The sequence below is a fragment of the Ischnura elegans genome, chromosome X (genome assembly GCF_921293095.1).
Source record: "Ischnura elegans chromosome X, ioIscEleg1.1, whole genome shotgun sequence".
Classification (NCBI taxonomy): domain Eukaryota; kingdom Metazoa; phylum Arthropoda; class Insecta; order Odonata; family Coenagrionidae; genus Ischnura; species Ischnura elegans.
In genome coordinates, this window is record NC_060259.1 from 33,062,866 (window position 1) to 33,088,974 (window position 26,109).

The 26,109-nt window shown below is 36.9% G+C and overlaps 1 protein-coding gene across 1 annotated transcript in view; it reads right to left on the reverse strand.

The window, feature by feature from the left end:
* Window positions 1-26,109, reverse strand: part of LOC124170947 (suppressor of lurcher protein 1) — a 1,281,814-nt gene that overhangs the window by 1,157,915 nt on the left and 97,790 nt on the right. The window contains exon 4 of the mRNA XM_046550025.1: window positions 6,563-6,743. Within this exon, the coding sequence (XP_046405981.1) occupies window positions 6,563-6,743 (181 nt within the window). The remainder of the gene's footprint in view (window positions 1-6,562; window positions 6,744-26,109) is intronic.

The window sequence follows — 26,109 nt, forward strand, 5'->3', positions numbered from 1 at the left end:
AGGTAACTTAAACATGGTGAAGGACAAAATGGACTGATAGGTAATACTTTCAATGCAGCAAAAAAAAATTTCCCAATTAAGTTGCTAAATGATGTGGTTAATATTTTAATTATTAAAATTATTACTAATTATGGCAATAGCTATAATTATACGCGTAGTTTTTATATTTTCAACTAATATCGTAGAATTTGTTAAAGGATTATGTAATACATGATCATATTGGTTGCAGGATTTAATGTATCACGATATCGGAGAAAACTTGAAAAGTAAATTGGTAGAGTGAGGCGTAATTCGCTATTTATTATCGGCAAAATCATTTGCTCAAGCTTATTTTTTGCAGGGTACACAAGTTCAGTAGTAAAATGACCATTTATAACATAAGCAACCTACACGCGTTGACTTATCTTACAATATGGTACCTATTAACTCCTTAAAAACATTTGACGATAGTCGCATGACAGCCATGTCAAATCGTACGCGCAGGATTCGAACGCCTCCCTACATCTGTAATGAAGAGGGATAGAACACGCCTCTTTGCGCTTGGTCCCGTCTGCTTGAGCGCTAAGCCAACTGCTGGCCGTTAGATCAACTAGTACCTGGATCCAGCCATCTCCTTGAAGTGCACCGAGCCGAGCGGAATTCATTTGCCGAGGTCCCGTTTTCCCTGGGGAAAGGTCGACCCTCTGCTCCAACCATTCCCTGACACCCGGACTCCAGCATAAGTCCCACTAGTACCGTAACAGCATCCCGACTGCACTTCACCCATAATGCCATTACGGCCTCACTAATGGAGGAAATGGACCCTCAGACGAAGACGTCAAGGAATGCACGGAACAATTAATACATTCGACGCACTTGAGCGGGACAATTCGATTTGGCTGCCGTTCCGACTTGTGCCCGCCATTGCAGCCGAGAGGAAATGGGGCACAAGGGGCGGATTGGGACCCCTGTGGCGCGTGGACAGCCGTGACCGAGTTAAAAGGTTGTCTAGAGTCGTTCGTAGGAGAGAAATGAGGCAGGTTCCCACTCGACCACGCGATCCTTAACCATCAACATATTCAGAAATTTCGCTCAAAATTTAATTACTTCATAGAAGATATTCTTCTAAACTATAAAGGTTATACCATATTTTTTATGACTATAGGTACCAGAAAATATTATCAAGCCATCTTTGAATTTTCAAATAGGCAGAAGCACAGTTTTTTTACGTTTATTCAATTGAATCTACCTGTAGCATATGATCTATAATGAAGGTACAGCCACATAAATCCTAGCTTTGAAAACTGTTGTAAGATATTGAAACAAATTGAACTAGTAAATTAAAAAAAGATCACCGAGTACTTTGGTAAAAGCAACAGCAATGGTATACAAACAAATGACCAAAATTTTTATGATAAAATGAGAAACCAGAATTTTGCTGCGACATACACTGAGACCTCGTTCCTTAAACTCATTAAACGTATTTTCTGAACCGTGCAAGTAAATACCTTCGCATCTAAATGAAAGGCTAGCAATCGTAACGTACAAGCTTAATTCGCACACGAATCTCTATGTATTCAAAGAAGTAGAATGCAGAACAATAGTACAATCGTAAGAGATATAGCCATTACGTCGGCCGTTATTTACCTCCAAGAAATGAATCATCTCTGTGGGAACGACAAAGTTACATTTTTAACCATAATTTCCTCAAACCCTGAGCCCGGGATCAAACCATTCTCTTTTTTTTCAAATTACAGCGCTGGAATGAGTAGGATAACGTCGTGACACGACGGCTGCTTGCTCACTCCCCTTTTTGCGCCCGCCAGCCGTTCACTCGATGCTAGACGCACTTATCGCTCGCAAGAGCTTGAGCGAGCGGTGATTAATTGCTGGCAAGCACAATTCAATGGTGAAGGATTCTCCCGCGGAGGGAAAATTGGAAGAGGTAAAGGATTGCGCTCCGAAGTATTCAGCACACGAATATAATCCCTGCCTGTTTTTCGACCACGGTCGCTGATCAAAAGCGATTTCTCTCCTGAGAGGTTTGTAACTCCAACGGGTAAGTTTGACAAAAGTTCTAAAGCGGTAGACTGGGCTAGTATCACCCATTTTTCCCAAGTGTAAAGGAAAATTCGAAAGAATTTCTCCAAGTCGGTGCAATCATAACAAAAATAGGGCAGATATTTTCCATGACCGCTCATTTTGGAGACAAGTTACTTAAGCTGAACAGCGTTTACGTAATTTCAACCTGAGAAAATTGTGCAAAAAGGTGACAATTAAAGAATTCGGATACCGTTATAATTTTATAAATCGTCATGAGAATGATGAAATTTAGAAGATAAATGTTGATGTCCAACGAAACCTGTGGAAGAATGCTAATGACGATTAATTTTAACGGAGTCTATGCAGAATTAAGCTTATTTCACTCGCACAAGTTAAATTTAACGAATTATAAGCTTGACGCTTAATTCTAGAGTGTCAAATCGAACTTTGTGTACGCTCGCAACGAGAAAAGCTCGTCGTAATTGAGAGCTAGTTAGCACTGAACCTTCACAGAGAAACGCAAAATCACACAAAACAGCAAAAACTGTTCTGCGCTGGAAAAACTTCTCACCTAAAGAATACCTCCAATTTTGATTCTCCAACTTAATGTATGATACATGTAATTGGAACAATTTACAGTACATAAAATTTTATCAAAACGGTAACAATCCATGCAAAAAGTACTTGAGTATTTCTCATAAGACCATAATGTGGAACGGTATAATAATAGATATATCACAATCTACCGATATCTATCATAAACTGGCCATCATTCACAGAATATATACACACAATTTTAGGTAAATTTAACTGCCATAAACTGAAAGGGTTGATAAAAAATATTTAACGGTGAAAATTATGCACGTGTGAATGACGTTTATTTCCATGACAGCTTTCATGGCCGTTTTTGCTGGTTTATATACAAATAAATTCGTATTAACCTATTCCTCTTCCACGATATCGACACAAAAATTTGCTTGGCATTTCTGGAAAATATGAATAATTAACACTAATAATTAATATTAATAAAAACATGTCTTTATACGCAATAACTAAGGCTGCCAGGCAGCTCAAGATCCTAATAATTTTTTCCAAATTTCACCAATGGTAAATCATCAGAAACAGAAGTGTTATCGAATGAATATTCAAAAGATCGGACTCTTTATAAAACTGTGCATAAAATGAGTAATGCAATACCATGAAACTAGTTTCACATCGACGGGTTGTCAAGTCGTTAAGTTACGCCGTAATTGAGTTAGAAAATCGATTATAAACACAACTGACTATCTACACTCGCCGAGTAAACGTTATCTTAGCTGGAGAATGGCACTTGCATGAAACCCTAGCGAAATGTAAACACCACTGTGGTCCAGAGTTTTGTTTCCACAGAAAATGTTTTTGAAGAGCCCTGAGCAGATATTTGGAGTCACTATGGAGCGGAAGCAAGAATCATCAAATGAGGAGGGATGCTGCATATTTCAAATAACTATGGGATAATATAAGGAATAATGGTATCCGTAGGGCCAAACTATTTCTACAATCCCACGGAAACGCGGAAGAGTTAACGAAGTCCATTATCTCAATATTACTTACAAGAAACAGAAGACTGGGGTACGCATTGCTATCGCCAGATGTATTACTCTTTGTAATGCCTGCTAAGTTCGCTTATTCATGTTCCAGTTATTTATTCAAGGTATTAATAAGATAAGCTCAATGAATACAGAGATCATGTAGCAGCTGTATGGAAAAATATACCGAAGACGTGCGCCTATCCATACATTCGTATATTTGCATCACTCACAACACAAGTCTTTTCCTCATAAGTTGAATGCATTATACCATTAACAGGCGCTCTAAGAAATTCATCTAAGCTTTCACGACTGCTCTGAGTATTGTAAAACTTGAAAATGCCGATATCAGACGCAAAATACTATAACTAATTGGTCCGCATGAACTTTCCTTCCATTAAACAACGTATCCGCCTATTAACAGCTATGAATACGAGGGGATGTAATTTAAAGATTGCGAGAATTGCTTTATAATTCCCTCCTGTACCTGAAATTACCGAATAATTTAGAGCAAGCCAATATTATGAAGAAGAGTACTTAATACACTTACATACCCAGTACAAGCAAAGGTAAACTATCACACAGCCAAGATCAGACATTACCATTCGAAAATTGTCTTTGTTTCATATGCATGTAGTTCAATAAGACTTTAAAGGTGAGACAGGCTTTGCTACAGACTGAATTTGAGGAAATAAAAAGTCCTATCACAGTACTAAACTAAAATAACTATGATTATAAAATAGTCATATACAAGTAGAAATCTATGCTATTTTTTAAAGATGTTTACGCAAGTAACTTATCGCATGGTTCTGGATAGATAAAATCAATTCTTAATTCAATTTTCTAAATATCTTTTGACCAGGGTACTTCGCAATGCTTTTGTACTACGGTACTTCGCAGTATATGCTTTAGACCACCGTCATCTATCATAGAGTTAACTCTAGTATAGAACGTAATGATGGCAAAGATTAACGTAATATCTTTTGACAAAAATCACAAATCTAACATGAAATGCTTCCTCATTCAGGTTAAGTATATCTAACCATCCATTACGTAAAATATATGTGATGAACGTGGAACGCTGGAAGCGGAATACGAAATTCAACTACCAAAAAGAAAGGTACCCTGAGCGTTGCTACCATCTCATCAACACTAGTTTTTAAGTACTCTCTTGACACAAGAACCACCACTGGGTCTGAAAAGACTGGGTAAGAGTTTTTTCGCCGCCAAAACTGCACAGTTAAAGTTAACAGGTTGGTTCGTTTTGCATTTTCATTGCTTGTGACTAAAAATAATTCAATTTAAGATTTTCACGGCCCAGGAAAAAAATTCTGATTTACCTACATCCGCCAACTGTTTTTATAATATCCAGAGTATGTAGCTCTTTGTTTTGCCATTTCAGGTGCAACAGAAATTGTTAAAATTATGACCTCTGGCATATTTATCACGGGAAAAATAAATTATCAAGAGGGTAAGGGACAGGTTTCTTTTATTAAACCATAACTGTACCCCCTTGATAATGGACCAGGAAGGTTCTTTATCAGAGCATAGAAATGAATTCTTAATGTAAAACTAGGGCTCTTCACACAATCCTAACCACTGAGTAGTTAAGGTTTCATAGAAAATCAAAATAAATACCTATGCACATTAGCAAAATGAGGAGTTGCGCATGACGAAGGTCACGTGGAATGATTTACTATTAATTTGCTCCATATAAGCCTAATCAATGGAGAAGCAAGTGAAATCTGAGAAAGAAAGCAAATTGATCTGGGAGAAAACGCAGTGTCAAGGTAAGTCTCACTTTAAATTTAAGATGAAGTTTTTTTCTTTTGCCCAAAGAAGAAAATACCTACGTCTTATATTCTTATGCTACAACATAAAAAACGGACGTTGTGGTTAATGATTACAATGTGGTTCAGGATGACAAAAAGAACGCAAGGTAAATTTTCTAAATTATAACAGTAAGACTGCTCTGAATAGAATTGGAAATGTAAATATGTTGTGCATTAAACCAAAAATTAAAATGAGAAGAGGTGAAAAGATTGATACCACTATGCACCTAAAAGAGCATGAGCTAAATATTATTTCCTGTTCGAATTTCACAGTGATTATCTGAGAGAAATTCATCTCACAGTTACCAACTAAACGTAAAAAAATATGCAAGATGTTTTGGTCAAGGAAATTTTCTCAGGCATATTTTATTTTACTTTTGACGTTCAATAGCCACAAACTATGTTTTATAAGCCCAGAAAATAATTAATCCAGAATTTGCGACTGTAGGATTCAAAATAAAAAATGATGGTCCACGTGGTAGCAACAATTACGGCGGTTCTAATGCCAATGCAAAAAATGAAAATCGATAAATATTCCTAACAAGATGGTTATCAGACTTTCGACGTATATAAGAATAATTTGCAGGTTACTGTACTTCGGAACATATCAATGTGAATGGGATAGGAGCACTACCGAAGAGAGGGCCTATTCAGTAGCTACTGATAATTGACCTTGATGAAAAAAGAAAAAGATAAACCGTAAGTAATTACGAAAAGGGAGCATAACGTGGTGTGATTAAATCTGGCAGGTACATTTCTCTGATCGGTTTCCATTACGAGTGGTTAGACACGCGATTGGAATTACTAGTTTTAAAAAATTGCTCCGCTGATTCACTACGAGGGATTAGAAACAAAGAACCTCAATCACAACACATTGCGATCGCATAGCCAACCATTTGGAATGAAACCTCGGAATGACAAACGATCGAAATCAACCCTATTAGTGTTAAGCGCAACCCCTCTAGAGCAAACCTGTAACGGACAATACACCAGAAGCCAAGCAATAGTAGCCAAAATAAATTGATGGTAATTTTTAAGCAAAATCAAATCCCATTTAATGATTACTCGAAAATTGCTTTCAAATGAGCTAAGACCTGCACAAAGTGTGGGAATCAATGCATAAGAATTTGGAGTACTTACTCAAGATGTGACTTCTGCACGTCGAAATCCCTGAACGTCAGCTGAACGATTTGATCTCGCCTGGCGACGAATGTGTACAAAATGCAGTCGATTCCTTCTTCGTAAGGATTTGGGTAGTCGGGGCTGGTGAACACGCCTCGATCCTTTCCGCGTGAGCCTGAAAACAGTAGGCACTCGCAGCCTGAAAAGAGAGAGATGAGAACATGAGCCATCGATGAACATAAATGCATATTGTGAGCGAGAAAATGATCAAAAATCCTTCATTCCCAACAGGGGGCCGTAACTTGGGCGGGGCAAAGGGGGCACGTGCCCCTGGCGGCAGATTTTAGGGGCCGGAAAAAATTGAAAAGTTTATTTTTAAAATTATTTAATTTTTCTAATTCCTTGTTTTAACAATACTTCTTAATTTCTAAATAATAGCAGGCCACCTGGCGTTGCTTAGCCATGGAAGTTGGACACTTGGATATCATATCCTGAAAATCAAGAAGTGTCGAACACTCGCAGCGCTGCAAACCGGGTGGAAAATTTGGAAGTACCGTGTTCCATCCTTCCTCCACAACAGCAGGGCTCTGCTCAGCGATATCCACACGTGGAGCACGCGACATGGAGGAAACAAATTTCTGGTCCCAATCCATAGGTCCTCGCGTATGGCGGGATCATTCGTATGCACCTTTGCCCGCTCATTTAATGCCCTATTGGATGACTAGAGACGCGAATGGTCAACGACGAAGGTGATCCGACAGCTGGAAAAATAATACAATGTGGCCTAGCAACATAATAATATAAATTATCTATCATCATATTAATTTTTTTACTGATGGCTATATACCTTCATTTCCGTATCTATTACCTTGTGAAGAGAGCCCTGGTCCAGAGGAAGATGGGGACGGATTGTGGCCTCATCTGGGCCAGGTAAAAGAAATAAATCAAATCAAATCGAATCAAATGGTCACATAGCATAATTTTTAGGCAAAGGAACATAGCAGGTATGATGATGGCATACATATGTAACTACAAATAATGGAAAAAATGTGTTCCATAGGCCACGCATGGGATCAGCTTTTACCACCCTTCACATCATAAGTAATTGGGTGTCCGTTTGTGCGCACACCAAAAAAAGAGAAGGTTAACTATTTCTAAATTAAATGTTGATTTTATTGAGGAAGCATGACTGTAGTGAACGCAGATGGATCTACTTCCAAGCGAATCTAAAGCGTACATTCATATTCATACATTACTTCGGTGAAGCAGAACTCAATAAAGGAGCGGAATAGCTGGTTATTCGAACGTGTTAACAAGATATTATTTTTAATTATTAGTATGAATCAATAGGACGGAACTGGGCGATGACTGTGGGCTACACATATGTAATTATAAAATAGAAAAAGAAGCTCACAAAAGTGTGGAAAATAGAATAACTTTCCATAAATAAATTACAAATAAGAAAGTCATGTTTAATAAAGCTCAAAATACAGTTATTAATCATAACTTCATCTACTCCGCAAAAAAACATACTGAAGAAAATGCAATGTACCTATGGTACTAAAGCTATCACTGTTTTAGTTTATCTATACATATATTTATACAATTTTTCCGTTCAGACCCTTATTTCCGTAACAAATTTTATCAATAATAAATTCATGGTGGTAATAACATGGCAATAAGACTATCATAAGCTGTACAAAGGAAATATGACCAACGGTTACCTTTTGAGGAAAAGTTATCATTATTAGTATTCAACGTTAATAAGGCTTATTCTCATGGATAATTTGCTCCAAACTCAGATTTCTTGATGATGGAGCTAATGATTTCCCTCGCTGCACAAAGTTTCCACGAAATTTTACTTCATTAGGTTTGATAATGTTCCCTATTCATGAATCACTCTCTCACTCTTTCCAGAAGCAACTCTGTAGACTTCAATTTGCATATTCAGCTTGAAAATTCTCCACAATTTCCCTTGACTGCTGTCTTTTAGCCACTCGAGTCCACCGTAGATGTCCTTCCTATGTCGGTTGATGTTAAACAAAGTATATGATAAGAAAACCTTAGGCATATAGCTCAATAGCTTTCACCATAGACGGCCTCACAGTCAAAACTGTTCCTCTTTAAGGAATTTATGAGAGGACTAAGTGGATGTATTTCACTGATGAACTTCAGAGGAAAAATAGCCTCTAACTATGTGTTTAATAATACATATCTTTCATTTTACCTTTTGTATCGGACTTTAAAACGTAGTTTTCTCTGGAATGATATTCTCTCTGAATCTAAGATAGTTGATGTAGCTCGTACAATGAAACATGAAGACTCAGTGAACTATGCAAACTATTCCTTGAAAAATCGGTGCGAATTATTAATCGCCAATTTTTTTAAAATAACGTGTGATATTACTGTAATTTATTTTGGCTACTGCGATTAGGATGAACTTGAATATAGATTTTGAGACCATAGAAATTCATTATATAAATTTAAGCTGGTTATTTATAATGATGTAATTCATAACATGAATAAAACCTTCGTCAAAAAGTGCTTACTTATCCTCTATGTACAAGTAACGCTCTCGTTCTCACTTAGCTCATTCTCGCAGACATTCAAATTATTTTACTTCCGAGTTTAAATTTTCCGAAATGCTGCTGAAAAAGGAAAGAGAATATATCAAGGGGTCAGAAGTGAGCAGCAAGCTCTGAAATGGATCTACATGTGTCGTCTTCCTAGATATCATGGTACATTTTATACTCTGCATGGTGCATTACCAGAGAGAGCGTATGCTAAAATGAATAAATCGGAAGTTCTTGGTTTTTTTTCGCCAACTTCGTCCTAGCCTAACATAAAATGCCACCTAGCTTTTTTGAATTTCGCCCACCGTGCAACGCTCCCACTGGGTCTTCTGATTTCATTAATTCTCATCTTTTTATACATGCTACACGTGCGAATTCCCAAGAGCCTCCTTTGGCATTAATCCATATCTCAGGGCCATGTCTGTCTGTTGTCATTCATTAATCACATCCCCAGTTGTCAAAGCTTTCCCTTTTCAAATCAACCCGTCCACTATCGCACACTCACTACAACAATGCAACTCCTTAAGGCCACACCAGTCTTCCTCCCGCTCAGACGCGGAAGCTTTCACTGCGTCTTACAATTTTCATGACATCTCCCCTCGCTCAAGTCCAGGAGGGTTGTTGAGTCTTTATTTCATCCCCATCGCAATGGAGGGAATTGCCGGAGGCAAAAATGAGCTTGCTGTTTACTTTCAAACCCTAGCCAGAGTAACGTGCTTCATGAAATCCCAACTGAGATATGAGTGAAGAGGCAATCCCTTTAAGATTGAAAAAAATCCTCCTAACTGAGAATATAGCGTCTACTTCCCGCTCAAATACTCTTTTCTGCCGATTCGGTTAAAACATGACAGTTTTATTTAACGAAGTACAAAAGGTAAGTCCTGATTAGCAGCCTGTGATTGGTATTTCGCTATATTCAATGTTTCTCATATTTGAGAGAGTTATAACTATGCTGAAAAAGACCTAATTAATGTACTCCGATAATTTAAAATGATCGAGTAAATTTTAAAGGAATAATTCACATCCAAAAAAGACAAATTCGACCGATTGAGACGGTGTTAAGCGTCCAAGAAAAAATTTGACAACGATGTAGCTGACTTCCATTTTCCAACTGTTGCATGGAAAATTTTCAAATGGGACTAATCGCAATGGCTGCTTCTTTATTTCTCATTCTGAGCTATATGGTTGATGTTTCATTTATGCTCAAATAACATTGGGGCATAAATATTTGTAAAACGATCTTAAATTACGCATAAACAACTGTGAAAATTTAGGCATCAACGCAACGACCCTAAATGGGCCATCGCAAAAATATTTTTCGGCATCATTTGTGTCCAAGTAATCTACCACTCTGTTTAAATATTAGTGTGGTTGTATAACATGAATGATTAGATGAGCCTATCATTTTAGCTGATTGGCATCATTTATTCCACGAAACTCAGTTCGAGGAAACTACAAGTGACGTCTACGTTTTCACACACTGTACATCTAGAGTCACACAAAATCAATGAAAACACTAATACGATCCTTAAGCAATTATGAAGGCTTGTGCGGCGATGACAGCTCCACGACACACCTGCATCTCTACGCCAGCGATCAAATTAAAATCTCACAAGCGCGACAGCGCGATGTGCGCTCACAGCACCATCTGGCGTGACCCCAAGGAACCAAGCTCGAATTAAAAGCAAATCATCTTTGACGTGTGACATTAAATAGGAGTTACGCCTTCCGTCACTTTTCAGAAACTCATTAGATTCCCTCTACTTTGACAAATGGAGAAAATTTAAAAATATTGTCCACGGACTTTTATTCCTTCTGCAACTACTGAGTAATTTTTATGTTCAACTTGGCCAACATACTCCACACAAGAATACATTAATTATAAAAAATTTTAAACTAAAAATCAAGCAATAACATTTCGATTCTTCCTTCTCAGTAAATACCTATTGAAACTTGTTCTTAGTTCATGCAATCAAATTACTCATTTAAAAAATAAATCTATCATCACAGCGATCACACGAGAATCCTATGTGTTATTCACCAAAAATTAAACTTATACCATTTCTAAATTAATCTATTCTCTTGCTATCGACTAAACAAGCTTCAGTTTTAATATTACGCCTGGGCTCGATCTCGAGTTTTAATTGAGTTCGAGTGATGCCAATTTTCGAAGTGACACTCAATCAGCGATAAACGTTTTTCCATCAAAACAAGAGTTAATCTATGATTTCTATAGCAAAGTTGTTTCGAGACGCTTTAAGTGGACGAAGGCTCAAAATCAACAGGTAGAGCTCTGCGTGAGTTTTGACCTAAATTTTGTGCTTAGAAGAGCAGCGACTTTAAGAGAGTTACTTGCAACATTTTTTTGCCAAAAGCTAAAAAAACACGGATAAAATATGAGCCAAATTCTTCTAAACGCACGCGCCTTCAATTATATTTCTGCATTCAACATCATTGATAACCAGGTGGATATAACTGTTTTACGATCTCTTAAATATCTGTGCAACGTAAGAATAACATCTTTGCGTACATTGGCTAGCTTGCATACCAAATTCCTTGTCACTAAAGCAATACATAATGTTTTTAATTGGAAGACTTTGAAGTGCACCATAAGCGTAAAACAATCTTGCAGTCTTATTAGCGTCTCACAATCAGATTTACTTTAAACAGATTGACATGAGAAATTCACGTGAACTATGTGGTCAAAAGAAAATAATTAACGTCCTTCCCTTGAGATATCTTGGCAAAAAGTCGTAAAGAAATATTAGATGACATGTTAAAATTTTAGCTTAGGGAATGACTTTTACGGGCCTAGATTCTTTACCAGCAAATTCATTTATGACTCATTTACGAATGATGACTTACTATAGAAGGTTTAGCAATAAATGTTACCAGAAAATAAAAACACCTCTTTTTTGGGAATTGCATATCGATAGATTCCCAGCGCGAAGTTAACATCAGAACGACTACCAAGTTAGATCACGGTGAGAAAATGTGGATTTTAATTCCACGGGAGTAATCGATAGTCTCATAAAAATTCCATCTCCGCAGTCCATAAAGTGTTGCCGAATGAAATGGCATTCTGACTGCGCGCAATGCCAGTGGCGCAGCTGCGGGCCTTGGCAGCGCCAGGGGCCCCTCCGGGAATTTCCCTAAGCGTGCTCCACCTGCAACCTAGGGTCCCCAATACCTGAGAGTGCCCAATCACTTTAAGTGCCTTCGTATGGATAGTAAGATTGCGCAAATTCTGCATCAATAGTCCCTTGGTCGCGAGGAAAAACTAATCAATTCCGAGGCTTTTATGAGATCAAATAATTTTCATCCTCAGCTAATCATGCATTTGTATAAGGCTGTAAACTTAGCGCTCCAAACTTCCAAGCTCACACTTTTGATCACTCATAATTACGTCAAATTATTTTTTCTCACACAATCTTAATGTAGAAATGATAAATCCTAAATATAAAGTATCTCTCTGTTGGTAGGAAAGAAGTATCTTTTTCTGTGAATCCACTGATCGTTACATTGTTTTATTCATCTAAGGTTCTACATGTTGTGCACACATGTAAGAATAATGAGGACATGCGGAAAATATTTACCTATACCATTCAACCTTAGATGAATAAATACAATGTAACGATCGGTGGATTCACAGAAAAAGATACTTCTTTCCTACCAACAGAGAGATACTTTATATTTAGGATTTATCATTTCTACATACGTATTTACTTCATGACGCACGACAAAATAATTCACAATTTTTAGACTCTAACCGTGCTGCATAACTTAAAGGCAAAATATAAACTACCTATATTGTTAAACAAATTTGTTTCCCAATGAGCAATGTAATTATAAAAATGACATTATGTTAAAAATGTTGATGAAGAATGGAAAGGATCATTTGGATTGACGGACATAGCAACACATAAGTACTAAGTTGGCTGATAAGAAAGTAGGTCTTCTGAAAAATCCTATGAGAAGGGCCTTACCATTAGATCGGTAACACCAGGATATATTAAGGTCTCATGCAAACTTTACTCGAATGAAAATAGGACGCTATGCATGACAAAGGAAAATCTTGTATTACTACCATAAAAGTGGCCCAGTAGAATTTCAAATTAAAGACTTAATGAATATGAAAATATTATCGGAAAATCAATAGCTTGCGGAATGATAGTGAAATTGCTTTATGTTGACAGAAAACCTTCTGATAGGATGATGAATTAAATATCATACTGAAGGAGAGTAAGAATTTAAGTAGAGATGTTTGTGCTTACAAAGAAGTAATGGGACTGATTAATGAATCTTACTCATTTTTTAATTTTACATCAAAAAATGACGCCAGAATATAAAATTTCTAAGATTACTTACCTATTATGGCAAAGTTGAAAGAATTAATTTATAGTTTTACCCACCTTATTGTGATAATAGCTAAACACAGAATGTATAGAGCCTGCATGACACAACAAAATCGCTAACTAAATTTTCGCCTATATAAAATCTGATAAAGAGTACAAGTCATAGGAATTTCATATAGAAAATATATGAGAATAACAAAATGTAAAATGATAGACGAACAAATCGGATAAATCCAAATTAGAAAGCTTCCTAAAAGCAATTACAGAATTTCCCACCAGTGCTACAGTAAAAAATTTAGATATCTGACATCTAAAATTCCGATTGATGAACTCCACTCTTTCAAAAGCTAAACCCATTCCCTAGTGTGAATGAAACCTACTCATTCTTATTCCTTCAACCTGAAAATATTCTACTTGAATTTGAAAATCCTAGGATTTCTGCTAACCTATAATCGCTAAGTTGAAAAAAGATTATGGTTTCAGCCACATCACCGTGACGATCGCAAGAAAGAGATAAATTTATATATAGTAACTCCGCGGGAGTAGGTAATCCCTCAATTTTCACCTCACTAAATTCCGATAAACAGGGCAACATATTAGGAATTTAAAGGAAAAAATAAGTGAATATAAAATGTAAAATAATATAAGGACTTTAAAACTAATAGGAAGGAATGAAATATTAGAGATTTTAAAAATTTAGAGGAAAAAATATATGAGAACATTAAGGGTAAGAAATTAAACAAAATAATCTGAGAGCTCCAAATTAGAAAGCTCCGTCAAAGAAATCTCACAATTCCTCGCCGGTGCTGTAGTAAAAAAAATTAGATAGGCACAGCATTTCATCTAAAATACTCATTGATGAGCCCCACTTTTTCAAGAGCTAAACCCCATTCTCTCCCTTGATATTTCCTCCAACGCATGCAACAAAGGCAGACCACCACAAACAGCTCTACTCGCGAGGAAATTGACGAGCGCGCAAAGACACCAACACTACTCGTACTTCTGCACCACGGCCCCCCTTAAGACCTAATCCTCTCATCAAGCGGCATAGCGGAACCCTACGACTACGTAACCTTTCTCAGTCCCTTTGTCTCCCAGCAAACAATGCCGTGCGCGATTATTCGTTGCCAAAGGCGTGACGGGAATCACTCGAGCTGCCTGGCCCGACGGGAGACATCTCCACGGCGGGAGGGAAGGGGTTAAAGGAATGCTTTAGCGGTCGATTGTGGGGATGGGAAGGGGTTGGCCACCCGGCCCGACGCCCTGCCCTCCTCCGGGCGATCCTCCCTGCAAGCTCCGGTGAGCTCTCAAAAAGGAAGCCGGGTCCGAAGAATCCGGCGTGAATGAATTGGCTCCACGGCTCTCACGTCAAAATGAGCGATTCCCACGGCGAAGATTATGAGGTTTCGCGAGAAAATAGGAGAATAGAGCGGGTGGTGCTCTACAGCTTGGACCTATCCACAACCTTCTGAAGAAAGACCCGTCGTGGAGGCGAAAAATGGAAAAAAAGTGTAAGTGCTGAGACTGATGAATGAAGCACATGCAGTTTTTTTTCAGACCGCGAAAACTTCCCCCGGAAGATAATAAATTAAATATGATTAATTGTCACTAGTTGTATAAAAACGACATTTTTTGGCGAATTGGCTGGTATGAATTCTCCAACACCAATATTTAAGGCTTGGTTACACGGGACATTGACGTGCCAGAGGTAATGTCTGTTTGTACGTACGATTTTGGTGGACCACAACGGAGCATGTACGATTGCATGAACCAAATTAGAACATAAGCTATTTTTTGTTCCTGCATTCGAACAAGCTGGGTGGACATATGGTGCATTTTGGCGTTCATTCTCGTGTTCATACATTCTGAGTTTAACTTGTACGTGTTAATATATAATGTAACCAGGCCTTTGATTCCAAAAATTTTGTATTTGCAACCAGTATAAATTTCATGTTTTTGTCTAACGGTAAATGTACTATTCTAAATAGCTGTATAATGCTAATGATTAAAGTACAAGAAAAGGCTGCATGTACACGGAACCACACAATGCCCCATCATTTCTGACAAGCATAAATGAGTTTGAAATGAAATAAACGGAAACAAAAAGACTATGCTGAATTTTGAGGCTCAGGTTGAATGCCACCTTGCAGATACGACACTGACACAGGGCAATGCCGGCGCATAAAATTAAATATATAATCTACGGGTTCACGCAAATTCATGATATCAGAAAAGCTTGAGCTTCCACTAATCTAAAAATGTGTATAGTACCAAGAATTAGTAATTCACCATAATTCCTCTACTGTGACTTGAGATTCAACATAAAAATAGGATAATAGCCAAAATGGCATTAATATTCATTAATCGCCATCATTCAATCAAAAAGTTCAAAAATGAAAAAAAAGTAGATGTAGTTTCGAAGATAATACTAATTGGAGAAAAAGATCCTTTGCCGAAAAATCTATGCACAAGGTAAACAGTTCATAATTAAAATTTTCCAGTGAATTCCATTCCGTTTAAAAAAAGAAAATAGCAAAATAATAACAACGGAATTTTTTATAACGGAGAGGTGAAAATTGCCCACCACCTGGTTATAAAACGCATAAAACCTAGGTACATGGAGTTTCACAATTAAATGACTATACCAATTTTGTTCCTGAAGTTACTCCGTCAAAAAATAGTACCTTCATATGCATTAAAGTGGTCTGCAACGGCATTATAACACACTTAATTTATCGCCACCGATTTCGCTGCTTAGAACGCATTTTAAGGTTGTAGTTATCTGTGCTTCTGCGTAAAGGCCGCTGAAGGGAAAACTCATTTTACTCGCTTAAATAAGTACTGCGATATAATAGCAAAGAGGTATATAACTCCTTTATCAACAACTTGAACGCACAATTTATTTACTGGGAGATTGACTGATATGTAGTGCGCTTCAACAAATTCCATCATTTTAAGCTAATGAGTTTGAATTGAATAATAAATGGCAAATCAAACGATTCCATTTAGTTCAGGGCAACTTTACATGCAAATTGCATACTGAACACTAGATTATTCTTTGCAAAAAACTCAACGTCAATTCGAGAACTACAAACGTGATGTGCACAAAGGAATTTACGAGGACGCTTTCGTTTTATATGTCTAATATCAAAAACATAAATTTAATTTTTATTAATTTTTACTTATTAAAACTTTTATTCGTAACTTTTTTCTGATGAACAAACTTCCATTTACAATAACCCCAATTTAATGTTTATTTTAAAATTATCCTCACTTAAATCCTACGCCAACAGATTTATCCACTAAAATGTGCGTGACAAAAAAGGCCATCAATGAATACGAAATTATTTTAAATGTACATTTTTTGCGCTATTATTTTAAATGCAATATATATTTTTTACAAAAGTAACTATCAAAGCAAATACTTCAGTAAAATTCAGTCACAAAAGTTTTTACCTGCATCACAATCACATAAATTGACAGAGAAGGATATGACTGAAGGCATTCATAACTACATACCTGCGTCGTGGGAGGAAGCAAAAAGGCGCTATGCGATTTCAATGCAGCATTTTTAGGCCAGCATTTCGCAGGATTTCGTATTCCCTTCCCTTAATATCTTCATGCACACTCCCTTTCTCTTGCTTTCATTTTAATTTTCCCCCGTCCTATTTTCCCCACCAGCCTAACAAGATGTTCGTGCCACATCCAAGCGCGTCTGCGGCGGTTGCCATGCCCCGCCAGAAATGCAGATTAAATATAAATGCGAGATGAAAATTCTGAGTCAAGTTCGGCTCCACTGGGAGAGGAAGAAAGCTCGAGGTCCATTTGCTCCCACTTTGCAAACTTCGCACATGCTTCCATTTGTGAGGGTAGAATCGTCCTCCGCTAAATCTGAAAAATATTCGGAGGAAATTGAAACAAAGTTATCCTTCCCTGATATGAAGCACTACTTTTGACTAGTGTGCTAGCCATTTTCGCAACATTCATACGCGTAGACATTTTTATGGGCTAATAAATACGGGTTCAGACACGCATATATGAATAAATAAAATCCCAGCATAAAAAGGCTTTAGGCACCATACATGAATATGGGTCCCCATACTGCTGTATTTCTTGGTATATTCACAACGAATTTTTTTTATCCTCATTTTCCGACTCAAAGTTCATAACTTCAAGTTCAAAACGTACCAGTTTCGCGTATGATCCACTGAGTATAGTTTGAATACATTAAGTTGGGATGCATTAAAAAGGATTGGACAAGATCATTATCAACATAATTCGGTAATATTAACACGGAATGAAAATATTGGAAAGGAAAATGAGATATCTTATAAAATAAAAACAATTGCTTGACCACTCTTCGCAAGGCCACGGGTACTCATCTCACATTAAAGAACCATTGCTCAAGACATGAGTGCAATCCAAAATGTGGACTTGTGAAAAGTGATAGTATGATTAAGCAAGGGCTAATCAGGATCTTTGTTTAAGATAACCATATGGACTATTCAGGAAACCGAAGATATAGCAAATTACTTGATCATCTATAATCAACCGTCGCCGCGATGAGCCAGGCTTTGGGATGGACTTAACTGGCCATTAATAAGTCCTATAGTAAACCTTAAGTAAATCTTTCCTCTTATTCTCCCTATGCCTTTCAAAATGATATAATCGTTTTAAATTAACAAATACTAAAAACGACAGCAAGCATCAAAAGGATGTTAAAATGCATGACGTAAAAATCTCGGGCATGGACTGTCAAACACGCGTCCTAACCTGTAACCTTTAACAATAATATTTGGAAATATCATTGAGGGTCGAACACAAAGTCTTCTACTCAAAGTGCTCCAAAAATCTATTGAACCATGAAAAATGGATATGTCAATGATATAAAACAAAAACTCAAGGACGAAAGTATGGGGGGGCACTCAGTTTCTACAGACAAAGGCAAGCTAGTGATTTAGCTATCTGCCTCCAAATGATTTTCCTCATTCCATACAACCTGATTTAATTAACTTCCTACGGCTTTACCAAAAAAGAAACGTAATACTTTGCTATTTGCCTAAAAGCGCAGACAGGACAAAAAGTCCAATTGGGAATTTCAAGTTTTATTTGCATTAGTCCTGATGCTAACACCCAGAGAAAATTTAACCAGTAACTAAGCTTTTAAATTAACGTCGAGGACTTGTAATTGCTCCATATTTATTTCTATATTTTTTTAAATCGTCCATATTCTTAATTGCTCGCAAATTAAAATTAATAACTATTTCATTTTCAAATTGCTTTTACAACTATTTTTTTTTTAATTTTGGTTTTTCATATATTCTTGAAATAGAAGTGCTTTTCAATGAGTAAATATGGATATAATCAATATTAGAGAGGTATTTGTGAGGTTGTGAGAAATAATGGAAATTTTTTTAGTGTCAAGCATTTCTATCACACTCCTAATATTTTAGGCAATCTAACGAAAATACGTTACAAAACTAACTTTTTTTTCTATTTCATGTACATGAAGTTACTTCCAATTGCCGTTGAAGCCAATGGTTACCCTCTTGGAACATCATATATTTATTTCTTGAATACTCAAGCTCGCGGATTAAGTTGCAGTAATGATAAATATTCGTGGATTTATACGGCATATATCGACAAACTTTAATCATGGAAAACTGGAAATAATTCATGGAATGCATGAAGTCTGCTGGCTGTGCGGGTTGCATATTTTACTCACAAGTTTCTACTTTGCATAGGGTAGTATCGAGAAGAGAGGCCGCAAACGGGACGGCACCCCCTTAGTTTGGCAATTTCCGAACGGATTGTGGGCAGATGCGCAATACATGGGCACAGTGGATGCCAGGGAATAAGTGAGGATTCCCCGTTCGTGTTTCATTGATTTACAGATTTTAAGCGCAAATATTGAGATGAGTCTGGTATTTAACCTTCAAAATCTTCTTCGCCTTGCACAATTCGTATCGTACGTTGAACTACTGCTATATTATGACTGCTTGAGATTTGTAGCAATAGTAAGTTCTGCTCGGAATGTTTTCTGACTAGTTCCGCCGTATTTGACTAATTAAGCCACGAGGTGCGGCGTCTCTCGCGAAGAGAAAGGGCGAGACGCCACACAGAGCTTTGGTACACATGCCGCATTTCTTTCATGTAGTAAATTCCCGCATGGAATGAAAAATGATTTTGGATGAATTATAACACGTTTTAAGCAACATTATAACAGTTTTATTGTCTATATTAAAACTAAAAATTGCTTACGTGTTGCATAGTGTATAATTATTTGCAACCATATTTTGAAAATTACTGCTAAGTTTGCATGCAACAGCAAATTTTTGACCAAAGCAAGTTATAACTTGAATTAATTGCCTTAACTTATTTTTTAACTCTTATTTTGGAAATCTAAAAATAACTCCTACATTTTTTGTTGAATTTCTTCGGTTCAACTTATATTTTGCAAATAAAAATGGATAAACATAGCCCATATTAGTTAAATTTCTTGGTTGTTGCATGTGTATGATTATTAAAACAACGATATGAGCATAGCTCTAGTTTTACAACATAATTTCAGTTGCATTATAATCATAAAAATGTACCTACTGTTCATTAAAAAAATAGAAAAAAATATATAAAAAGTTTTTGCATGTTTTATTTTCCTCAATACATCGATAATGCAGCAATTTTTTCTATTTAATTGGAGCTGCAGAATACAGAAATCAGTATGAGACGGTTTTAATAGCATGCGAAGTGTCACCCACAATATACGTGATAGACGCCGCGAGGAAATGTTTTACAAAAGTAATTCCTACAGCTAGGAGAAGAATGATATAAGTATACGAATTTGTGTGTACGTCAGAAACAAGATTAGTCACCAACATTACTAATTAGTTAAATCTAAAAAGTAAAGTAGGACCAAATATAGTTATTTTACAAAATGTGCGGCATCTCCTGATTTACCCAACTAACATATTTGATCGAAATCCAGGGTAGTGGTAAAAGTGAAAACGCGACAAATATGGATATTTCTAGACTTTTTTTATTATTTATGAGGGGTATTTGTGAAGTCCACCGCAGACATAGATAAAAAAGTAGTTTTTGCTGTCTCTTGGTACTTACCGGAGGAGAGTCACTATAAGTTACCATGAGTTACTAGCGAGTAACTTACCATATTAAGGGCGGTTTATCGACTATGAAATATACCTTAACAGACGAAAATTCTTACCAACATAGTCATACACTGACCTTAGAGGCTTGATGTTATGAAATATTTTCAAGGTTTGTCCTAATATACACAGGCTAACAGCTAGCTAAAAATTGAATTTTTGTCAATCCAAATCGTCATGCATTCGTATTACCAACAGATTGACGGTATTGGATATAGTTAATACTTCGTCGCTAAAAAGTTGCTTCAATGTTTGGGAATATCCTCTACGTACCAATTTATGACGAAAAACCTGCAAACCGTAAATTAACAATACCTCATAGAACCATATCGAAAGAGTTAAAAATGTTCCATCCACGGTTTTAGTAATATTTCATGTAATTCAAAAATAAAGGCTGAACCAACACGATTGTTTTCTTGAAATTTGAAGGTATCTGAAGTCTTGAATTCCCACTACCGTACGACAATATTGATGGAGGAAGAACATTTTGAATTTTCAGATAAGACCAAATGAAAATTCCGCGGTGTTTGTGCTTATATAGTCAGCAAGTTGGTCTTCGATCTAGCCATTTGCTAAACTTCAATTTTGGGAATATGGATGAGGTGAAAAACAAAGAGTGTGACGATTTTTGGATATAGGAATGTAAACAGGCATTTACACGTCTTGAACGATACAATCCTGAGAAATACCACAAAAAACGACATTTTTTCTAGGGTATCCATGTTGTAAATGAACTCAATCAGATAAAGATTTCTCGTAAACTTGAAGTATAGATGCAATATCAACAGCCACATAAAAATTGATTCAACTATATCAATAAGATCACTTTCCAAGCAATAAGCTCAATAAGTATAATTAGTTCAACGTGTTCGGAATAGGCTCTACATTTAGTTCACCCAGGGAATCTCGTGTGAAGGACAAAACTAGAAAATTTATAAACAACATTCAGATATCTTCTTAAATGCCAATTGTCATTGCTTTCGATAGATGTTATTGTTTTCTACCTATTGAGTACCTTTTGGTGCAATATTATTTAAATTAACGCTTTTTAAATTTGTTTTTGCCTAACTTTCAGCGTCTACAACCATATTATTATCAATAAAAAAGGAAACTTAGTGTGAAAACTTTGAAAATAATTATAATTTAAAATTAATACGTAATAATATAGTTTTTCATTCATACCTTGAACTTAACTACTGCTGAAGGAAATTCGGTACAAATGAAGTGCCAAGATTGATGGGGAATAATATCACAACCTGTCGCACAAACTGTTCCACTCAAGGAATGTGAATGGCTCTTAAAAAGTTCCAATACAGCCTTCATAAAGAAAACAGAATTCCCCAAATGGGATGTTAAATCTCAAAGGAATTATCACTTCACAAGTACAAAAGTTTAAGGTACTGATAAGTGCATTGAGAGCTATAATATTTGAAGATATTTCTACTATTTTGCGCTGTTTTTCTTTTCAACACCGAAATGTATAATCTGAGTAAACAAAATGACTAATGCTCTGGTTTTGGAAAGTTTCCAAAGCCTTTTTTGGTGTAAGTGAATTAATATTCCAAAATTGCAAATCTCAGGACGACGAAAGGCTTGAATAAATATAAATAGAGGAAATAATTGCCTCTACAGTCCTTGAAAACTCTCTCAGCGGTTGTGCAAGATAAAATGACTACATAGGATGCAAACGGCTAAAAATTAAGAACTTAGATTAAAATAATGAAGGGATTATGGAATAAGGACAATTACTTAAGCTTTTTTTGAAGCTGTCTCACGCAGGCAGTAAAGAATTTATCTCGGCCAGAATCAGGGACCAACTTTATGTCCATTGCACAAGATATGCAATCAGATGATGACATTGCTCATTCCAAGTTGCCGAAAAAACTTACGGAGCTAACATTCTTGCAACTCGCAAAAATTTATCCCAATGCTTCTGGCAGATAAGGTACGAAGAACTAATTTTTTAACGAAACAATCTAAGATATTTTTTTAAATATCAGTTAAGAGGAAATTAAAAGAGACAGAATGTCCATTTCCCTTTTGCAAACTCCATTTTACATATTGTAATGGTACAATTCCATACTTTTACGACAAAATACTCTACTACCACCGCCGATATTCATTATAAATGATGGTTATATTGAAATAAGTACTTAATGAGTGTCTTTGGTCGACGAAGTAACCGATGAATACGGAAAAGTACTTCATGTTTCTGAAGTTCGTACCTAAAAATTCATTCCTCGTACCTCATCTGCCAGAAGCATCGGGATAAAAGTTTGCAACTCTCAAGAATGTTGGCTCTTTAAGTTTTTCCGTCCACTTGGAAGGAGCAATGTCATTACCTGATTGCTTCTACCTTCTTCGTATTTGTTCTTCGTTCGTTTTAGCTTGAAATAGACTTATATTCATGCATCACTCAGGAAATAAAGTCAACTGCGTTACCCGAAAATTCTCGCACAAAGCAAAGGTTACTTCACCATCTAAAGAGCAGATACATAGATTTTTCTGTCCTTTCATTGAATAGAGCAATCCGTTCTGGCAAGACCTCTTTTTTAATTAACAAGTAATAGAAGTACAAAATACCGCTTAAGTCCAAGATATGGAGATACACCGTAAAAATTCAAACAAGGAATCGTGGATGTAAAATGACCAAAAATATTGATGGCAGGTCAGGCAGATGGCAGGCAGGATGATACATACATAAAATATGCAAAGTCAGTGGGTTTCTTAAAAGTATTCAAATAGCGGTGAGAGCTAACAGCTATGTCAAAGATTATCTTTATTTGGAGGAACTTTTCTGCAGTAGAAAGACAACTTAATTGCTACCTCAATCATGCAACAGTTCCTTTTGTAATTGCCGTGTAAACAATATCTCACGTTCTCAGGCAAAATATATAGAATAATAAAGCCATTAAATTCACAAAAAAATTTCATTTTTTCCAGAAACCTCAAAACAAAATTTACTAAAAAAAATTGCGTTATAGCAGTCATCGATCACCCATCAACTGACCCCAAGGTAAGTATAAAAATCACTAACCTAGATGCTATCCGCAGATAACTCCTAATAAGAACTCCAATGCAATCCATATTCCGAGAGGTTTTCGTTTTAACTTATGTAATTGGAATCAGGAAATGAAAATTCAGCTAGTATGCCATCGTTTTCTATTTTGAAATGCTTCTCCAGGCAGAATACACTAAATTCAAATAATTCTTCTGAGCTTATTCCGATGAGTGGTTGCATGAGTCATAACCCAAGACCTGGTGAGTTGGCTATTGCGCGTAGCACTGAGTGTGAAATATTTTTAGCGGTAATAAATCAACAATGGATACGAAACACTAGAGTGGGCTCGCGGGGTTACTCTCCTGGGCCGAATTCTGAAGCTATAAGCTTATCACCTCTGCACCGCAGGCGGGGAGAACAAGGCAGGAAAAAGGAAGAAGGCGCCGCCGCGATAGGAGCCCGAAGACGCCTCCTGTGACAGGATGGGGAATGAAGGGAGTGGAAGAGGAATCCCGCACCGTCAAAGAGGCGGGCGGGTCCTATTAATAGGGAAACCATAATTTAATGTTTCTACAAAAAAGAAAGATTTTCCTATGTGGAAGGAGAATCCTACTATTTTTCGTCGATGATAACAAAGCAACAGCAGAATCCTTCTCATCAATTAATATTCTAAGTCGTTAAACAGAGCGAGAACAAATGTGAGCATTTGCAGGGAGTCCAATAATACGGCGATACAAGAATGCTACCATTAAGGGCCACGTTATGCTCTACAAGATCTTAAGCAACAAAGTCTCGAGGGTTATGGCTTGGCTGAAATCCAGGCTTGATGAGGGAAGAGCATGCTGTTGGTAGTGAGGGGTTCTCTTGCACTTGACTTGAATACGAGTCTCAAATATCCCTCAGTCCTGAATGGAGAAGGAATTGGATGGAGTCGCTGGCACATTCAAGAGGCCATTTCTCGCGTAGGAAAACTACGTAAGCCTTTTCCAGCGGATTTCACACTCGGCAAAACTTGCGAGCATCTGTTTTTATGTGCTGATAGAAGAGAGCTATGAGTGAGATCGGAATCCTTTGAAGAGATGCCAGAGGATGGACTTCCTTACCAGAGGGACCGAATGGTTCGAATATACCATTTACGTAAGAATGAAAATCTTGCGAGGAAAAAGATATTTTCCACCAATAATCCCTCCCAATAATGGCAAAGCTAACATATTTTTTCAGTATACATGAAACCAAACCAATAATGACATACTCACATATGTTCATTTATTTATTTACCGGCAATCAAGAGAGTTAATGCGAAATGGTGTCAGGCGAGAAGAAATAAAACATGAACAAAATTAACCAGCGTTCCACATAATTCAACTTCTAACTCTTTTTTACTTGAGAAATGGGAGCCTTGAGTGATTTGTAGCAGTAAAGAAACGATGCGACGTGATTGGTGTAACTTCGAAAACAGAAGTGTGACTGAAAATTTCAAAGATATGATACGTACTCATGCTGCGGGAGATTCCCGCAGGTATACGGGACTGGAATTTAGGCGAGAAAAAGTGGATTATGCAAATTATGTGATTAGGGCAAAGAAAAGGAAAGTAAATAGCATCGTATTCGCAAAATAAGGGATAGAAAAGTTTTCTTTGGGTGACCCTATGTGTAAGGGAAGGCCAATGAAAGAAGTATAATTCATCCTCGCACTTCTGAAAGATGAAATTTCATATCGCTCAGTGTCGCTAGTTACATTTTTGGATCATAAGTGAGTGACATGCCCTTACCGTAGCACCCCAACAAAATGCTTTAACAGTTGCGACTACTCTCCTCCTAGGAAATTCCTGGAGCATTATTCTATTCCCATGGAAGGGAGCGTCTCCTTAACGTAAAGAATGAAATTAAGCTTCCGGAACGATGGAGCTCACCAAAAACGTGGACAGATTGGAAACCCGAAAGATTGCTATCCACATCTACGATCAAAAATTGTTCCCAATAATTAAAATAAGGATTTACACACAGGAATAATAATATTACTTGGAATTCAAATTGGTAACACAACATAATCTGGTAATTTTTATTACTGGCACAGTTTGAACAAACATCATTCCGTCTCCACCCATGCAAGATATAATGGAGCTTGGTGACCAAGATAAATGGATGGTTTGCCAGATAATCGTAAGGTACCAGCAAATAGAGGCGTACTAATGTATTTGAGTACCCTAAGGATGTTCGAATACCCTAGAAATTTTCTGGGCAATAGAAAAACGACTAAAGATCTGAGGCTTTCCCGGCGTATGATGATGTTGAAGTTATTTCGGGTTTCCTACCGGTTGAGGCTCTCCATCTCTGCCGACGTTTCGTGCCGTGTCGCCCATCCTCGTCAGGGCATCAAGCCCTGATTTCGATGGATGACACGGCCATCAAAACGTCGGCAGAGATGGAGAGCCTCACCTGGTGGGAAACCCGAAACAATTTCAACAAAAAA